The sequence below is a fragment of the Parambassis ranga genome, chromosome 13 (assembly GCF_900634625.1).
Source record: "Parambassis ranga chromosome 13, fParRan2.1, whole genome shotgun sequence".
NCBI classification, from domain to species: domain Eukaryota; kingdom Metazoa; phylum Chordata; class Actinopteri; family Ambassidae; genus Parambassis; species Parambassis ranga.
In genome coordinates this window covers 14,473,857-14,492,329 of record NC_041033.1, presented here as the reverse complement: position 1 = coordinate 14,492,329, position 18,473 = coordinate 14,473,857, and the positions used below count along the sequence as shown (strand labels likewise).

Here is an 18,473-nt window from a genome sequence, read left to right as displayed (position 1 = left end):
TTGCATTACACCACACTGCAGAGAATAACATTATGGTTTCATTACATTTATTTTACATTTTGATCATTGATTGAGAATATAATAGAAAAATAAATGATGATATGTGATTGGTTTTTATAGATTAAGCTTCAGGCAGTAAATGGAGTCTTATACAGAGTGAGTATGTTTACATGTGGATCTATTAGTAACAGAGTCATTCAAGGAGTCTTCATAAAACACAAAGGCCGGGTCAGAAACCACTTCTCTTGACTGTAACGTGTACTTCAGAGTGAACTGCTGAGTGTTTTCTAGAGATTAGTGAACGAGTGCTTTCAGAGCTCATCGTTATCTGGTTTGTATCAGAGGAGTAATCCAATAAAACACAAAGTGACCACTGACGTTGTGACAGATTAATATGTTCGTTTAGTGTCAGTGACGAACGCCCGAGCGGCTTCATTCTTTCTGTCTAATTCACCAGTTTGCTTAAGAGAGCTCAGACCAGTTTGACTTTTTCTGGCCTTTCGTGGTTTATCGTGCAAACGCTGCACGTGAGAGCGAGGACAATGGCTCACCACATGGGAGCTGCCTAATGATGTCCTGTAATCCAGCTTCAGTATCAGTGCTGCAGCATTCCTCCCACAGATACACACCCCGCTGCAGCACACAGGTGGTGACACTTGTTCTGCGCTTTGCTCCGTGTTATCAAGTCATCAAAGTGTAGCAGACATTCAACAGATAGAAGAGGAAGAGCAGGGTGAGAGTCTGAGGCTGCAGCTGCTGAAAGAAAGGAAACCTTTTAACAGAGGCACAGGAAGCCGTCCTCCTCCTCGTCCTCCTCCTCCTTCAGCCGCTGCTGGGCTTCACAAGCTTTTTTTTGGGATAAAATTATCGTGGGACAGATTCCTCCAGGAGAGCTGAAAGAAAAAAAAGGAGCATCATTAAACTAGTTATCAAAAATAATCAATTAAATGATTGTGAAAAAAATAACTGGCTGCTTCATATCATCTTTGTTGATTATAACAGTAAACCATCACCACTGCATCTGGATTTGTTAGACTGCTGCTGGAAAAATGCTGTAACAATAACTAAAAAAACTATCAGGATATATCCAGATACGGCCCAAATCCCGCTCTAGCTGGATTGATTTCCCCAGTGTGAACGGAGTCTTATTAAACCTCTCACAGCAGCTGGTCTCCATGTGTTTAGGTCAAACAGCAGCTCTGCAGCCTGAAGATAAGGATTACCGACACCTCTGTTAGTTTATTAAATCTTGATGGGCTTTAATCTTTCCTAATTCTAAACCTGTTTTCGATTTAGGGTGAAATAATCCCACCATCACTAGTTTATGTTCCTCAAATGCAGCCACAACGAACACACATGTAACACCAGTGACCTGGACCTTACTGTGTACTGTACCTACATCATGACTGTGCTGTCTGTGTGGTTTTTACACAGAAAACATGCCTTTATGGCTCCAATATCAGAAGAAGGTTGTCTATTAGTTTTTCATCTGAGGATTAGTTAGATTTCACCACATGTTTGTTATCAGAGGGTAATAAGCAAAATATTACGTTTCACTGCCAGCAGAGTGTTGCCATGACAACAAGCCACCGATGTCACCGCAAAAGGGTGACTCTCGTCGAGCTGCACCGCCTTAGGTATCCCAGAATCCTCTTCCTTTCTTCCGAGTCGGCCGCGGGCCCCCTTTCCCCATGTATACACCTCCCCCTCTGCAAGAAGACAAAGAAGGAGAAGAAGAAGAAGAAGAAGAAGAAGGAAGAGGAGAAGCAGAAGGAGGAGAAGAAGAAGAAGAAGAAGGCGAAACAGGTCACAAAATTCTAAACGACCCCAGAATGCATTAATCCACACAAATCTTTGGCTGACAGCTCTGTCACTCCTGCAGTGGAGGATAATGGCTGTATCTGCAGGAAGTCAGAGCCAAACAAAGACTTTCTCCAACAACAAAAAATATACAAGCACGGCTGGATCCTCCCCAGGCAGCCAGTTGCTGGCACAAAGTGACATTTTGCCGTTTTACCCTCAAACCAAACACAAACACACGTATGCACAGAATACACACATGTGACCCATACGTTCCATGTAGCCATTAGCTACAGTTTCATGTAGCTACTGTTTTAAACTGAGCTCTCATTAACCCCCCCCCCCCTTTCCTAGAATCCTATTTTTGTTCAAAGCTCAGAGGACCTCTGCTGTGTTGCTGATCTGATATATTTTAATGCAGTCACTAATTCATTTCAACCATGTTATCTGCTACACATAGCATAGTCTATAAAAGCAGCAGCCCTGTAATACAGCCACACAGGTGAGTTTAACATATCTGTGCTTCTGATGATGCAGTGAGAGTGAGTTTCTCCTTTCTTTCATTTGTAAGTGAAACAAGAAGAAACAACTCCCTCATCACATCCTTTACTTCAGCGTTCAGCCTGATTGCAGTCAAAATGGCGGCCCTGTCCAATAAGAGAGACTTTCCTCTCATTTAACGATTATCTCATTTCACAACCATCCAAACCCTGTAACAGGAAATAAAACACAGGATCATTTGTAGCTTTGTGGACTGCTGATGTTAGACATACTAGCAATGCTAGTCAAACCAGACATGCCAGGTGGTTTGTTATGTACACAAGGCTATCAACAATGTTGCCCTTGGAAACTGTTTATATGAACTTTCTGCCTGTCTCTGGGTAATCTCATCCAATCAGATCAGATCGTCACAAAAAAATCCACCCTACTGTTGTTTTGACACAAGTGCATAGCTGAAGGCTGCTGTGTGGATGCATGACAGTGTGATGTAGCTGCTTTGCAAGGCAAAGTGTTGGCGCCCATTAAGTTAACCAGCACAAATTGTTCATACTAGATTTGACTGCATCATAATCTATGTGTTTATACAAACACTTTTCTCCTTCACCCGCCTGAACAGACAAATAACTGAGGATCCGCTGTGTTATTTTTGTCTACTCACCAGATCCTATAGCCAAGGTGAAGGCGTCACCACAGGCAGCCATGGTGATGCATTGCAGGCCGGGCACCTGGTAGGGCACACGGCCGCTACGACGGGAACTGCAGCCCATCTGGCCGTGCTGGTTGCTGCCGAAGGTAAAACACTGACCCTGTTCTGGATGACAAACAGAAGGAAGTGCTTTATTTCTCTAATATAATAACAAATTGTAGACACATCTAATACATTAGCAGGCGCTCTTGGAGTTCCCAGTACTGAACAGGCACACAGACATGTGAGTGACTGCAGGTTTTTGCTTATTTGGCTTGAGTTCTCAAGTTATTTATTTATGACAGTCCTTCATGAGCCTGGTGCATCCGGCACACACCCGACAACAGAAACATAAGAAATAATTTGGTGTCCTGCAGTGGAAAAATATTTTTTGACAATATCTTTGAGTTGATCTGGTACTATTACCAAGAAGATACGCCTGACTGTATTGTATTAATTTCTGCTATAAAGTGGCAACATCAGAATGACATATGCAGATACTTAACCTGTAACAGCAACAGAATGAGCTGTCCCGATGTCAATGTACACAATCTTCTCAGTGTTGAGTGGGGCCGACTGGACCGCAGTATAAGAATGAACCTCTTCCACTTGATTTGAGGGATTTGGTTCCTCTCCAGCTGTGATTTTATCCAGGCCAAGCTTATTGAACCTGCATACAAAGAAGCAAGCATTTATCCAAATGTTTTAACACTCTCCTTAAACACACATACACACACACACATACCAAGAAGTGTTACTGAACAGCTGTTACTCCCTTTAACACACACTTCTACATCCTCTAAGACAGGGGATGAACAGTAAACACTGTGTCAGTTTCAGAGAATGCAGTCTCACAGGTTGGCCAGAGGATAAATGAAGCATGTTTCTTGTGTCTGTCAGAGAAAAAGTACCTGTTACTTCCACAGGCAACAATGCTGTGCTGTGTGCTGATGATCATGGAGCAGTCCACTCCACACACCACCCTCTGGGCCTCAAATTCCACAGGTAAACACACCTGCTGTGGACAGTTGTGGGTGTCTTGGGTGCCCAGCCCGAGGCGACCTGTCACACAGAGACTCAACCATCAGGCTGTGTGCTGCTGAGATGCCGCTGCCATAAATCAGCAACATAGACCGAACAGGAAGATAACAAGAGTGAGTCTGACAACAACAGGTTCATTTACTGTACCATTGTCCCCTCTTCCCCAGGCAAATACTTCTCTTTCATTGGTCACAGCGAGGACGTGGGAAGCACCGCAGGATACTTGAACCAGCTCATAGCCGAGGAGCGCTTCCACAATCTTAGGCTGAGAAACAGAGAAACAGGAAAGAGATCATCTGTGTAATTATATGTTTACCAAGACCTGCAGGGGTGAAGCCCTGTGTGGAGGTCTGCTGGTCAAATGTATAGAAAAAAAGCTGCTATAATAAACACTGTATTAGACTAGTTTTAAAGATGCATTTATAATAAACTGTATTCACATTCTCCTTGTAAACGTTACCTGTGTTACATCATTGAAGTTACCGTGTCCCAAGCAGCCATTGCTCCCGCTTCCAAATGTCATGATAATGCCCCTGTCTGCAAATTGAAAGTAAAAAGAAGGGATTAACAGGGCTATTAGCTGATGAGTGTAGGTGTATTCTCCAACAGAATGCTTCTAATCCCTGTCTAGAAAATGCTAATCTGTGTCATTACAGTGAAAAGTGATGAAAGAGGGGCAGCTGAGCTCAGGAGAGGGTCTTTAATCCTGCGCTATCTGCTGTGCAGTGCTGGACGGACTGACGACAGAGAAACAGAGAACAGAAACAGCACTCTCAAACTGCAAGGCAAGCACAGAGGGGTTTATTTTACACGTAGCTTCACACTACCAGGAAAAAGAGCCGGCTGATACACACTCACATATGACTGGGAAATGCTGCCTCTGTGTTTTACAGCCATTTGTTGCAGTGTGTGTGTGGGCAGAAAGCAGAGAATAAATATTGATTTCCTATAGAAGCTCCTCCCTGGACTGACTGTGCGTGACTGTCTGATGGCTATCCGAAGAGAAACAGCCCACCAACCTGTCATGCACGTAGTAAAGAGATCGCCACAGGACACAGACTTGATGGTGACTCCGGACTGACCCTCGAGGAAGCGGGAAATGAACTGTGGCTGCATCTGCTCCACCACGCCAGGAAGACTGGGCTCAGCAGACCCCACCGAAGGAGCCTGTGACAGTAAGTGATCTCTTTATGGCAGCAGCAAGAGAGAGAGATGGCAACTATTTCCTGGAAAATGTATCCTCTGGTGCAGAATTAGAAGCCATCATATATCAATATTGTGTTGTAATGTTTTACTTTCTTAAAGTTCAGAAATGGATGCTGGTACTTGCACTGAAGATTACTGAGGCAACTGCAGCTATGTGCTGCTATGTTGAAGGCGTAGAAAATAACACAGCTGTAAGTTAACAGAGAAAATTCTAATCACCCAGGAAAGTAGTGTATATTAAAGCTGCTCTGATCAGAGTTACAGTACAACACATTCTCACATATGGATGCTTGGTCTGCACTGACACCTGCAACAAACTTCACATGAAGAGGCAGGTGGTGCTGCGATGCCTTGTCACTCAAGTTTGATTCCATTGTGGAGCACTACTTCCTTGCTCCCCTTTTTCCCTTTCGTTTGGTTTAAGCACATGCTTTTGGTCTGTTTATGTTCAACCTCTCTGCCTGAATAGAAGCGACAGTGACTGCACCATCACTCATGGTGTCTATTCCTGATGCTCCCAGATCAACATTGCCTGACACGCCAGATCATTTGTTACACAGAGCAGAATGACAGAGTGGATGCACTACCTCACAGTGAACATCTATCACCTTAAGATGAACAAATCGCTAAAGAGGACACGAGACCCTCGTCTGAAAGCTAGCAAGACAGTAGCCATTTTCTGCTGTCTGCAAGGAAAATGTGCACAGCCATCATCACGCCTACAACTGCCAGTACTTCCTCTCAGGACATTGAATAGTCTAACCGGCCTTTGCATTTAAACGTAACACTCAACCTGATTCATTGCTCGTATGTAACCAGTTGAGTGAGACCACCCCTTAAGAATACAATTAAAAATGTATATGCAAAAACAGCCTTTTTTACAGACCTCCCATGTGATCAGACGTCCTGACTTTGTGACACCCATCTTCTGAGTGCGTCCCAGAGACACCTGAAGCACTTCAGTGTTGAGCATTGGTAGCCGGAGAGGTGTTGAGATCCCACTTCCCCACGTATACACGGAGGACAGCGGGAGTGGATGAACCTTACCTGATCCTGTTCCATCTGTTTCAGCCCAACAACACACACCTTTGTAATTCTAGCATAAAATGAATTTCAAACTGCATCAAACAGTTATATTTACAGCTTCACCTCTAGACCTGTTGGTAGGAACTCTCCCTCCTGGTCTGCCCTGGGGACCAGATTGCACAGTGGACAGCGGTTTCTCAATCCTGTGTATAAACAATTTGCACAAAATCTACTTGCATCAACACAGAATGTGGATTAAATATAAAACGTATGATTCAAGGTCCTACCTGCGCATTTTCACATTTCCTATATCCGTGTACAGATTTAACAGGGGCCTGATGCATATGGGTAGAGCCATGATTTCATTGAGTTGAGGCCGTTTGGATGGATCCAGGTTGAGCATGTTAAGGATCAGCTGTCGGAGTTCTGGGCTGTATCGGTCAGAGATCGGAGCGAAGGTGCCGCTCATGATCTTCAGAACGAGGGCGGGCAAATTCTGCAAGGAAAGTCAAAGAGTGAAATACTAAGATACGTGTTAGAAAACCCAAGGTTCCTGCTAAAGGGATACAGTTTTTTAGAAACCCACAGTGGAACTGGCAGTGAAGACAGATCTAAGTGTAAGCAAAAAGACTCAAATGAATTATTGATTAGTGTGAAAATCAAAAGCTGTAGCAATCTGCTTCATGTTTTAATACTAGACAACCTGCAGGCTTCATATCAAATATTCTGGGAACTGGTAAGAGTCTCCCATGGTGAACAGCTTGGATGGTTTCACTGCCTTTGTACACTACAAGAGCCAATGTATTATGGATAACTGAAAAATCAAACACAATATAATACTATTAAAGTGTTACTACAAAGAAGCTGCTTTCATACAGCAGCCTCGAAGGCTCTCTTCAGGCTTGCTAGCTCATACAGCACACAGCCCAGGGCCCAGATGTCACTCTTCTGGTTGTACGGCTTTCCCTCACACAGCTCAGGGGAGATGTAACACGGAGTACCAACCACCTGTGGAAGGAGAACAAGCGCGCTGTCAATTCATTCTAACACACATGAGCTTTAGTCTTCCAAAGCAAGTTAACACACCGTGTAAGCTTTGCTCTTGCTGACGAGGATCTTGGAGATGCCAAAGTCACCGATTTTGACAATCATCTGGTGCTTGTCGAGAAGAATGTTCTGCGTCTTGAGGTCCCGATGGAGGATGAGCTTGTTGTGCACGTGGTACAGAGCGAGCAGAATCTGCACAAAGAAGTGAAGGATGGTGTCCTCGTCCAGCAGGGAGTTACAGCGCTTCTGTATGTAGTCGGCCAAAGTTCCGCCTGCACAAAAAGAACAAAAAAAAAACAAAAAAAAAACATGAAGAAGTCTGTTTATCAAAACTGTAAAAACAGAAAATACTAGGCAGGGACGAGAAGATATTTTTTTAATAGGCTTCAAGAACACAGCAGGTGCTCACATTGCAAAAGTGAAATCATGTAGATGTGCAAATAAATTTTATGTAAATTATTTTAAATAAATTATGTTATTTCTTTTTATCTGCTAAGATAAAGCAAAAGTCTTAGTGGATTTGAAACAAATAACAAGCTAATGATTAGTACTTCAAGGTCTAAACTAAAACTAAACTCTACACACACACACAAGCAACATTCAGAGATTTACTCTAGAGATGTACTGACATACATCCCTCCCCTGAAAGGCCCGTACATTTGTGGATCAATCTAATATCTAAGTCCTGGCTGACTGATATCAGACATCCTTAGTGTCTTTGCAGACTGGTAATAGGTATGAGAAAAGGTTTGGAGCTATGAGATCCATGGGAAAAGTAAACTGCTTTACAATGAACAATGGGAGGGGTCGTGTAATGAGATATTACAGTGAGCTTACCTGGGGCATACTCCATCGCTATCATGAGGGCCTTGTCCTCCAGGAAGTTCTCATAGTACTCTATAATGTTTGGGTGGTTAAGCAGCTTCAGCACCTGACACTCGTTCTGAGCTGCCAGACGTTCATCTCGTGACATCTGCTCCACTGGGATCTCCTTCAGGATGACAAAAGCCCCGTCGCTGCGTCGGTGGCACAGGTGAACGATTCTGACAGGCGAGGAAAGAGCAGAAAAATGACACATGTTTCCCTGAATAAAGGATCGTAGGATGATTTGTGGCAGATAGATCTAGTGATGTTACGCTTACAGAGCTCTGGCGCTGACTTTGGTACAACAGTCAAGAACTGTGTTACCTTTAGAGGTAAGACGTGTCAAAGTATCAAAAGAAACCACTTCTATCCCAGCGTAGATCAACTTTAAAGGGCTAAGCTCACTGTTCAACACACCACTGCTAGAATATCAGTAGTGCAGAATAACAAGGCATATAACTGACTTAATATCACAACCTATGACGTACACTCTAAACATTTAAAGGTTTCCAGTCCAGTGATACCAATGTGTAGAAACTAACATTTTAGAGGAACAAAGGAAGGTTCTGTAAATACTCATTACCAGTTTTGTGAACATCATTTATGAAGACATTATTGTGTGAACAACCAAAGCTGTGCACCTGAAAGGTACAATTGTTCTGCTGCTGTGGGCCCAAATCAGCTGCTCAGCTGAACCAAATGTTTACAAGCCTGATAGAATTTCTCAGACCGACCTCTTTCTAACTCAAACAACACAGCAGACAACATGATGAAGTGGCTATAAGTACAACTAATTTAGTTTTGTTACTTGTAGCTTCTGCCAAAGCAGAAACTCACATCCTTGCAGTCCTTACAATATAGAGTATGTATCTGAACACAGTATTTTCCACTACATTTTAGATAATACTCTTAACTTTAACTAAACTCTTTTGAGACTAAAACCATCCAGTGTTTATGTCTACATACGTGCAGCTCATACTTTGTACTCAACTTGTACTTTACTTATGGGAGTGTTTAAAGAAGAATACAAATACTTAGGCAAAAGAACCTTATTTCTTCAACTAGCTTACTAGCTAAGTAATGTTAGTCCTAACTCATAGCACTATGATGACGTTACCAAATTAACTCACGTTAAAAAGTCACTTAAAAAATGTTTTTGATAACTTTTTGAAAAGTTCTTCCGGAAGTGGACATTAAACGCATCTCGTCACAGTTTTAGGGAAAAGGATGAAAAACAGGGAGTTCTGAGTTTTTAATTGTCTTAAAACAAAGCCGAATTTTCAGACGGACACTCGTGTGTGACATAAAATAAAGTTGAAGCAAATTCAAAGTTTACCCGAAAGCGCCTCTTCCAACAACTTTGATTTTCTCATACTTCTCCATCGCTGCTGCACCAAAACGCTTCCGCCGTCTCCAAGCAACCCAGCCCCGGCGCTACGGCCAGCGACGAGGGACAAACCATGCGAAAAGAAGAAACTTCGTGAAGGACTTGAAGAAATGCTGTTTGCTTTCACACTTTTTAAATAAATACTTTTAGAGCTTAAGGGGAAAACATAAAAACAAAAACCTTCAAATTTTCTGGGTAAACGTCATACACATGCGTCATGTGTACTCTAAATGTGTCTAAAACAACAACAATCACTGCTTGTATCTGAATCCCTTGTTGCAGGTTAGTTGGGATCTACATATGTTGAAAATATCTACAGTTTTCCCTGACAAGCAGATAAAGGAGAGTATCATTCTATTAAAACATATTTTCTGTTGTCTCATGTCTGAAATAAAAAAATAGTCATAACAGATAACAATGTGAACTCAGGTGAAAAGTGAAATGGAGACAGACGTGATTATGGAGAGTCTGGAGGTTGGACTTCAGCCTTACATCCAGACACCTGATGATTATTGTCTGTTTCAGATAAGCAGGAAGGGGCCCACATGAGCACTGTTTCCTCTCTCTGCTACGATTTGGGATAATAAATGCTTTGTGCTGCAACAAAGCCTGCTCTATGTGGTGCTGAACTACAGCCTCTGCTATCATCATCAATCTGAAATAATGATATATCACCACAAACAGTCATCTACATGTCATTGAATCTTTCCCCTACAATTTGCAGTTTTTAAATAAAGTCTGGTGGCAAGGCAGGTAGGTGAGTGGGTGGTTCAACAAACAATAGTTTGCTCTTTCTCAGGAATATAATATCTCAGCACCTTGAGGAGCCTTGCAGCATATACACCAGCCCTCAGACAGGCTCAGTGACATATTTGGCCTTCCGTCAGCGGCGGATCTGTCTTCTGACAGTCAGTGTGTAGGAATGCACAGCGTAGGTCAGTGAAGTGGCTGCGAAACCTCAGCTATGAAACTGAGCCTGAGGACCATTGTCTGTCTTTAATCTCTGCAGATTTTTTAAGATATGTGACAGGAAGTTGTGGGCGAGGGTGGAGGCTTTAGCACAGAGATGCATATTTATCTTTCATATCTTTGACTTTTCACTCCTGTGTCCTTTACTACAGCAGGATATATGTGAATCATAAAAGCAGCGAGGACCGTCCACACTGAGAAGGCAGAAACTCACTGAACAGAAACTAAGTTATATTTGGCAGCATGGCTCTGCTCGTCCAGTGTCATACATGGAGGTGTATGGTGTAGAGATCAGACTTCTGCCTTTCAGTTCAGAGCAGAGCATGTAGCCGGGAAGGCTCCCTCAATGCTGAACTGTGCAGGCATCAATGACAACATACTGATTAAGTCAGACCAGGGACAGAAAGGAGGAACCAGGATGGATGTGGGTGGAAAAGCAGAAGCAGAGTGAGGCTAAATTAGCTTAATGACGACATATTAGATTTGTATGGGAATACACTGAGCAATCAGCTGCTGCACTGTGGGCTGAGATAGATTTGCTGCTCTGCGTTCTGTGTGTAATTTCATGTTCATTTTCAATTATATTGTTGAGCAAACATTATACAAATTTACAAATAAAAGAATCTTGTCTTGTGGTCTTGGATATTTGGCACCCAGTTCTCCCTGTTCCACCAGGAGCGCTTAAAACATGACAGACTGGCTGATTGTAGGACCTCCATTGTTGTTTTCATGCCTGAAACTAAATCTCTCCCTGATCAAGACGGCCTTTGTTTTGTTTGCCTATACGTTCACTGGAAATCAATTAAGCTCTAGATTTTCTTTCTTAGCGTCCTGAAGCTTTTCAACAGGTCACAAGGGAGAGAAAAATCATCCCAGGATCAATAAGGTTCAGCTCTGAACCACTCACTATCTCAGACATGATACTGAGAGGCCTCAGCAGCAGCAGCGTCTGCGTGAACCCTTTCTGAATCTTTAGAAATCTGAAGCTGTGATAAATTACAGGTTTCTCTGATAAAAACAAACCATTAGAGCTCAAAGGCTCCACTCTCCCACACAGCGACTGAGACGAGGAAACAGAAGCTGCTGTATTAAGTTACATCTCTTACATCTATAGCTGCAGGGTGTTCAGTTACCTGTCCTGCACTCTGTGGATATAAGAAGATTAATAACAGGGTTCATCTTTCATGTGAAAAGTCTCTGAAAAGAAGCTTTGATTGATCCAGATGTTTGTCTCAAATCACTTTCACTGTGCTAGATATGACTCATAACCGTAGCCTTATTATTAACATGGAATATTCTCTTTTTCTTAAACAATTCCACAGAGAAGGTGGGTCCTACTGGAGGTTTGTTGGAATGAGGCGTCCCCAAGTGGACAGATAAAAAAACGTGTGCTGAAAAACAGATTGTGTTTGTGACACGAGGGTTTGCTGCCATCTGGCGGTGTGTTTCTAAACTGCAGCTAATGTCTAGTCTGTGGTGATGGGCTCTTCTCTATAAGCATTATGGGATGGATTTAATGACAGAGGTTAGCAGAAAGTGAAGAAGAAATAATAATTGATCTCAAATGGTGGCAGCCATCACTGTAGATGCTTGCCCTGCAGTGTGTGTCAGCTTCTTAACTCATTTCCTCTGGCTGTCTTTATGGGCTCTTAGTGTCTGTTTAAATACAGACAGAAGAAGAAACCCCTTGTGCGCTGGTTTACACCGCCCCCCACCCACTCTGCACAGAGGCCAGCTGTGGGGCCTCTTCTCTGTGTGTGTTTATGGAAAAAGTTAAGGCGGACATTCCTGTTTAATATACAGGAATTGTTGTTATGCTGCAAACAATATCAAGTAAATCGTGACGTATCAATATTTACAATAACCGTGGACACACGTGACGTGCAGAAGCATTTGATGCTCCAGGTGAGGGTGAACAGGGTGAACAACATAGAGACACATGAAGTAAACAAAGACTTATGTTTAGAAAAAATAAATAAAACATGGAAACAGTTTAACACATTATTGACAGACTTGTAGAGTGGACTCACTATAAATTAAAGGAGAGAACAAATCCAGATCCAGAGCCTCATGTGAGGAGCTTGTTTTATTTCACTTTTTGATTTTCTTTCCTTCTGTTGCACCCTGAGCTCTGTGCTGTTGTTTTATTTTTGTGTGTCTGTCATTTGTTTATTATGAAAGCTGCCACATATTATTATTTATTAATGGGCCAATGGCCTACTTTTAATTAACTAGTTTAAAATCAGCTGTAATTTACATTAGTTCACATTAAATTGCTAATTGAAGTGTTGCTGAATTGTACACAGGGTTAGAGTGCCAAACGGCTTTTACGCACGGTGCGTTCTTTGCGCAGCTGGAGTGAGAGTAAAGAGGCTTTGCTGCAGCTGTTTCGCAGATTTTTTTTATGTCTTTTTCGACAAGATTATAACAAAATGAGATTTCGGCAATCCTCGTTCTGCGATTTGGTTCCTTGCGTAACATGATTGCAGCCCGCGCCCCTCCTTGTTGTTGTGGCTTAGGGAGCAGCAGCACCACCCACCCCGCTGCCTCACTCCACTACCACTCCCCTTCGATCCGCACAGACAAGCGCGCTGATCGAGAGCGACAACGTTACGAGACGCTGCTGCTGCGCAGAGACATACACAGTAAGCGTTGGAATGAGCTGTTACGGGAATCCCCTCCAAGCCCTCCTCTCCCGGGTCGGGACGATGAAAACGTGAGAGGAACGCGGCTGCAGCATCACACATCAGCGCGGCGGAGCTCTGGATCATCTCCTGCAGCAGTCTGCAGACTTCTCGCCTGAACAACACACCCATCACACATATCCGTCCATCATAGGGGCGAGGACACGCTGACGGGGGCGGGAAAAAAAACCTGTCAGGGAGGATAAAAGCAAACGGCCAGAGTGAGCCAGAGGAGCGCCGGGGTGGAGGAGTAGAGGATGGAGGCCCTGCTTCCTGTGCTGAAGAGCCACCCAGGCCCCTCAGTCCTGGTGTGCTCTCTGCTTTTCAGGGTGGTTCACCGACTGTTGCAGAAGCTGCCCGTGCCCAAGGTGGTGAAGCAGGATGACTTCCGCTCCTGGAAGTGGAAGAACCTCTCCGTGTCTCTGGTGCACTCCCTGCTGACCGGAGTCTGGGCCCTGACCTGGTGAGTCCTCTCCATCCACTATAAACATCTGCCTGCTCATCTGTCGGCCCCCTCCGTCCACAGTGGGACACCATTGTCTATTCACAGGCCACATGATGTGTGTGTGTGTGTGTGTGTAGCAGTGACAGCCAGTGGCAGCCAGGAGAAGGAGGGCATGCTCAGACAGGGTGAGGGACACAATGGCATATTTAGGTGCAGGGGAGGGAGAATGTCTCTGCACAAACACCGTGTTGCTTTTTGTGCTACAAGGAAATAAATCCTCTCAATCTCAGCCAGCAGTCTGTCAACTGGAAAAACCTGATGGCCAAACGGCTGTTGTGAAAGCATTTTGAAAAAGTACTAAGCTTGTGACTCATGTGTGAAGAAGTAGAGGCAAGGTCAACCCTTCTTTATACTGTTGCTAAATTTTGTAAATTAGACATTTTTTACATTCAGACTAAAGGAATTCCATCATCTAACAGCTCTGTTATGGTTTGTTTGTTCAAGGTGGGTGACACTGAGAAAGCCTCTGAGGTGTGTCCAGAAAGAACACAAGTACACAAAAGTAGAAAGAAAGAGCAGAAATGTAGCAGGCTGCTGTTTATGTTTCTGCTTAGCCGGGCTTTTCTCTCTAGGAGTGAGCCCATGTTTGTCTGAGTGAGCCCATGGAGCCATCCATCCAATAATAACATGCATCTCCCCTCTCTACTCTCCCAGTGTGCTGGTTTGGCCGGAGACGTTGAGCAACATCCACTCGCACTACAACCCCCTGTCCTACCTGCTTATCTGTGTCTCCACAGGTCAGTGAATGAACACGAAAAGACACATGCAGGTTTTTCTTCTCACCATTAAAATGAACATTTGATTTTTGAACAATCAGAATAGTTTTTCTGTCAGTAGACTCATTTAATGTGTGAGAAAACTGTGTGGGAAAGCTGTTGATTGACAAATATTGTCTGTCTATTGAACCGCTCCTCCTCCTCCTCCTCCTCCTCCCAGGAGCCACCCTTCTCACCTGATTCTGGGTGGCTCCCCTCTCGATTACCAAGGCTGAAGCAGACAATCCTCTCAGGACTCGGTGGTCTATTGTATTGTATGTAGTTTGGTTTTGTGCGTCTTTGTGTTACTATGAAGACACAAATCTGTGGAGATCTGCCCTAACAACCGCAAACAGCTATCGGCTCCGCTGAGAGGCCGTCCACGCCTGATACTGGAGGCCATGTTGTTAAACATAAAGGGGCTGGTTGTGTGTTTCAGCCGTCGCAGCGTGCTGCTCATACCAAGGCACAAAAAGAGGACTCTCAGCTACTGAGACTACCTCCAGCTGAGCGGAGCTGATGCGGTCTAATGGTTTCAGTGACAGTTGTTTAATTCATGCCTCCTTAATGATGGTGGTTATATGTATCACTCAGTGACCCTGCAGTGATAAAGAGGGAGAAATCAAAGCAAATAATTACACGCTCTAACGAAAACACTCGAAAACAAAAGAAACTTCTCAAGAAAACAACAACACCAACAACAGGGCAGGTGTGTCAGAGCCACAATGCTCTGTGTTGATCCTTCAGGGATCATGCACAAAGTTCAAAGATGGTAACTTCTGTCATTTCTGTTGTGGGTGCAGGTCAGGACTGCCTTCGTGCAGCCATACAGGAATGTGGATCAGAATTTATGTAACGCCCCGGGTTTTTTTTTTTTTTGCTTAATCGCAGGGCGTGATGGCTGTGAGTGACAGGCCAGTGTCAACTCACATTACTTCCAACTTGCACAGCCGACTCAGCTGCAGTAGCGCTTCATTTCTTTGCCTGTGTTTGGATTAACCAGCAGTTTAGACAGACTCAGCCACTCGAACAGGATGGTGAAAGCTCAAAACTGCTCTTTAGAAACCTATGACTGACACAAAAGGTTCATTTTTAGAAAAATCATGAAGACTGTTGGCTTCCAGCTGTCCTCTTCTAATGCACATCTATGGGAACTCACAGCTCTTTTCCACACAGACCAGAGATAACCTGTCCTGGTATCAGCTGAATGCAAATATTTCAGCAGCAGTTACCTCATATCACCTTCATTATCGACACAGAGCTTTTCATGTTTGAGCCGATTATGGACTCAAAGGCAATGTCTTAACATATATGTCCTGTCTCTCAGGTTACTTTGTGCAAGATGCGGGTGACATCATTCTGACAGGACATGCAAGAGGATCCTGGGAATTCTTACTCCATCATGCGCTGGTAAGACGACATGCCTGTGGCCATACCTTCATACTTTTTACATCATCGAGGTTGAACTTCTGGTTCAGATGTCTGAGTCACAACAGAAAGTTAAACTGAGGAAGGTGTTATGAAGGTGATTTGCAAAGAGAACCTGTTGTACACATGTCAAACAAATAAGAGATGATGAGAAAGAACTTTGTTTAAAAGGCTGAAAAATCCAACAATCTAATGAATGCTAAACTGTACTTTTAACGTCCTGTAATCTGGTGTCCTCAGGTGATCTGGTGCTTCCTGTACGCCCTCTACACGCAGCTGTACGTAGCCGGTGGGGTGGTCGCGCTCTTTGTTGAGGTCAACAGCATCACTCTGCACATGAGGCTGATGCTGAAGCTGGCGGGTGCTCAGTCCTCCTCCATGTACCACATCAACAAGCTGGTCAACCTCTTCACCTACATCCTGTTTCGTCTCAGCACCCAGTTCTACCTCACCTGGTACATCGTCCAAAACTACTCTTGGCTGGACCACGGTGGATATTTCCTTGTCACCATGATGGTGATGAATATTATGATCCTGATTTATTTCTACCGCCTGCTCCGTGCTGACTTTTTCCCACGCAGCAAGAGGCATGTGGGACAGAACGGGACGCATAACAACAACTCTAAGAAGTTTCTCAGTGATTGATTGTGGAACGTTTACAGGACTACATTATGTTTTTCAATAGGGTACAAATTTACACTTCCAAACGGACATCAGTCCTCACAACGACAGATCCTGTTCTTGTGTCTCACTGCCAAACAACAAAACTTTCCCACAAATTTTGAAAAGTCAGAATTTTTACTTCAAACCCCAACCTCGATTTTACTATTTTTGAAATTAGATTAAAAAAATAGATAATGGTCAAAACCTTAAAGCAATAGGTCAACATTAAGGAAAAATATGCAAAGTGCCCTTCTTGCTGACAGTCAGATGAGAGGATTGACACCACTTTCATGTCTGTACAGTCAGGCTAACCAGCAGCTAGTTAGCTTTTAGCTTAGCATAGTAAATTCACCACTTTGTGTTTTGGTAGCTACACATTTGTTAGTGAGTGTTTACCACTGTTTTATAAAAAGCTAACCAGGCTAACCAGTAAATTTAATAACAGTGAAAATGGTTAATTTAACTCTTAAAAGGTTTGACATTTTGGGTCATTCATTTTTGTAACACCACTTATGTCTGAAATTCCAACATACATCCAGTAGCAGGTAGCTTAAACTATTAGCAGCAGCTAGCAGAAAAGTCCTTAGTTAGCTGTTTCCAATAGTTTTGGTGAACACATTAAACACACAAACCACTGATTAAACCTAAAAGGTTAAGTTGTTAGTGTTTTGCTTACCCTACAGGGAGCCAGGTAGCTAGGTTGCTAAGCTAATTTAGCTGGCTGCTGGGTGCAGCTGAGCTCACATGCAGATACAAGATGTAGCCCATGGATCTTCTCTCCAAGCCTCAGCAAGAAAGCCTGTCCAAAGATAAAACAAGTATAAAAATGGGAAACTGCATTTACCTGGCTACACTGTACATTTCCATATGTTTTAACATTTGCATGCGGGAGCAGTGTTTTTCTGTAGAACACCTCGACCTCGTTTCCTCCTCGCCTGTTGGACTTTAGCAGATTTTAATAACATGTGTCTGCACAGAAAACCGCTCCTTCTGTCTCTATGACGCCGCCTGTGGCCGAGGAGACTCCGGACTGTGACAGAACAGGTTGTCAAGGACCAACTAAAGCAGTAACACACACACACACCAATGCAGGATCATTTATGACATCTTGAGTGAAGCTAAAGCTGGATCTTTCTGCCATCAGACACCTGCTCATCCTCCATGATGAGCAGGGAGCAGCACAATCACCAGTGGTTAAACTGTGTGTGTCTTATATGCTTGTTTGCAAAAAAAAATTAAATTAATAGTTTTACAGATGGGACCCCTTTTTAAAACAGCCGGTGTGTTCTTGCTTCAGATATACAGCACTATGTAAATAAGTGTGTGTTGCTTTTTGATATATTTTAAAAGAAGCACCGCTGCAGACTTTAAAGGCTTATTTCGTAAACATGCCATGAAACAGAATAGTGGATAGCGTTGTTTAAAAACTTCATGACGAGTACATTTCAGTCTATTTCTGCTGATGCCAAGTAAGTCTGAACAGACGTGTGAGGATGCTGATGTAAACGTGTCTGACCTGTGTTGTAGTGCCTTCACCACTGTGCCTTTTAAATAATGTGTGAATAATAAACTGTCGGTATACTGTAGAATGGTGGAGATTTTCCTGTGGCCACAATAATGTAAAATGTTATCTTGTATTGAGTGACATTTTTTGTTGTTGTTTTTTTAGGATCCCTGTATTTTGGATTGTTTAGTGAAACAATGGATTAAAAAGTATTTAAAATCACAGATGAGTGTTTTTTTATTTATTGATCTATTAGTGCTGGTCTACTCTGATGTCTCTAATCATTTTTTCTGTGATATTGGAAAGTCTCAGTCTGTTAGATAGAGGCACCATTCAAAGAGGTTAAAGGTCAAGATGATTTTACACCTTTTTTGTGTCATGTATAGAGAGAAATCTATTAGATATATA

General features: G+C 43.1%; 2 protein-coding genes across 2 annotated transcripts; one reads left to right on the top strand and one right to left on the bottom strand.

Annotated features, from left to right (window-relative positions):
• Nucleotides 1–855: 855 nt before the first annotated feature.
• On the bottom strand, nt 856–9,592 carry nek8 (NIMA-related kinase 8). Its single transcript, XM_028419579.1, has 15 exons — nt 9,507–9,592; nt 8,144–8,349; nt 7,346–7,578; nt 7,136–7,267; nt 6,547–6,755; nt 6,383–6,462; nt 6,120–6,295; nt 5,047–5,194; nt 4,488–4,564; nt 4,175–4,292; nt 3,898–4,048; nt 3,493–3,656; nt 2,960–3,112; nt 1,551–1,709; nt 856–893 (listed from the first exon to the last, which is right to left on the bottom strand). Exons 1-15 carry the CDS (start codon nt 9,551–9,553, stop codon nt 865–867), a joined length of 2,082 nt encoding a protein of 693 aa, XP_028275380.1. The 5' UTR covers nt 9,554–9,592; the 3' UTR covers nt 856–864.
• A 3,504-nt stretch (nt 9,593–13,096) lies between these two features.
• On the top strand, nt 13,097–17,790 carry tlcd1 (TLC domain containing 1). Its single transcript, XM_028419099.1, has 4 exons — nt 13,097–13,673; nt 14,370–14,452; nt 15,798–15,880; nt 16,139–17,790. Exons 1-4 carry the CDS (start codon nt 13,468–13,470, stop codon nt 16,541–16,543), a joined length of 777 nt encoding a protein of 258 aa, XP_028274900.1. The 5' UTR covers nt 13,097–13,467; the 3' UTR covers nt 16,544–17,790.
• The last annotated feature ends 683 nt before the right edge of the window (nt 17,791–18,473 follow it).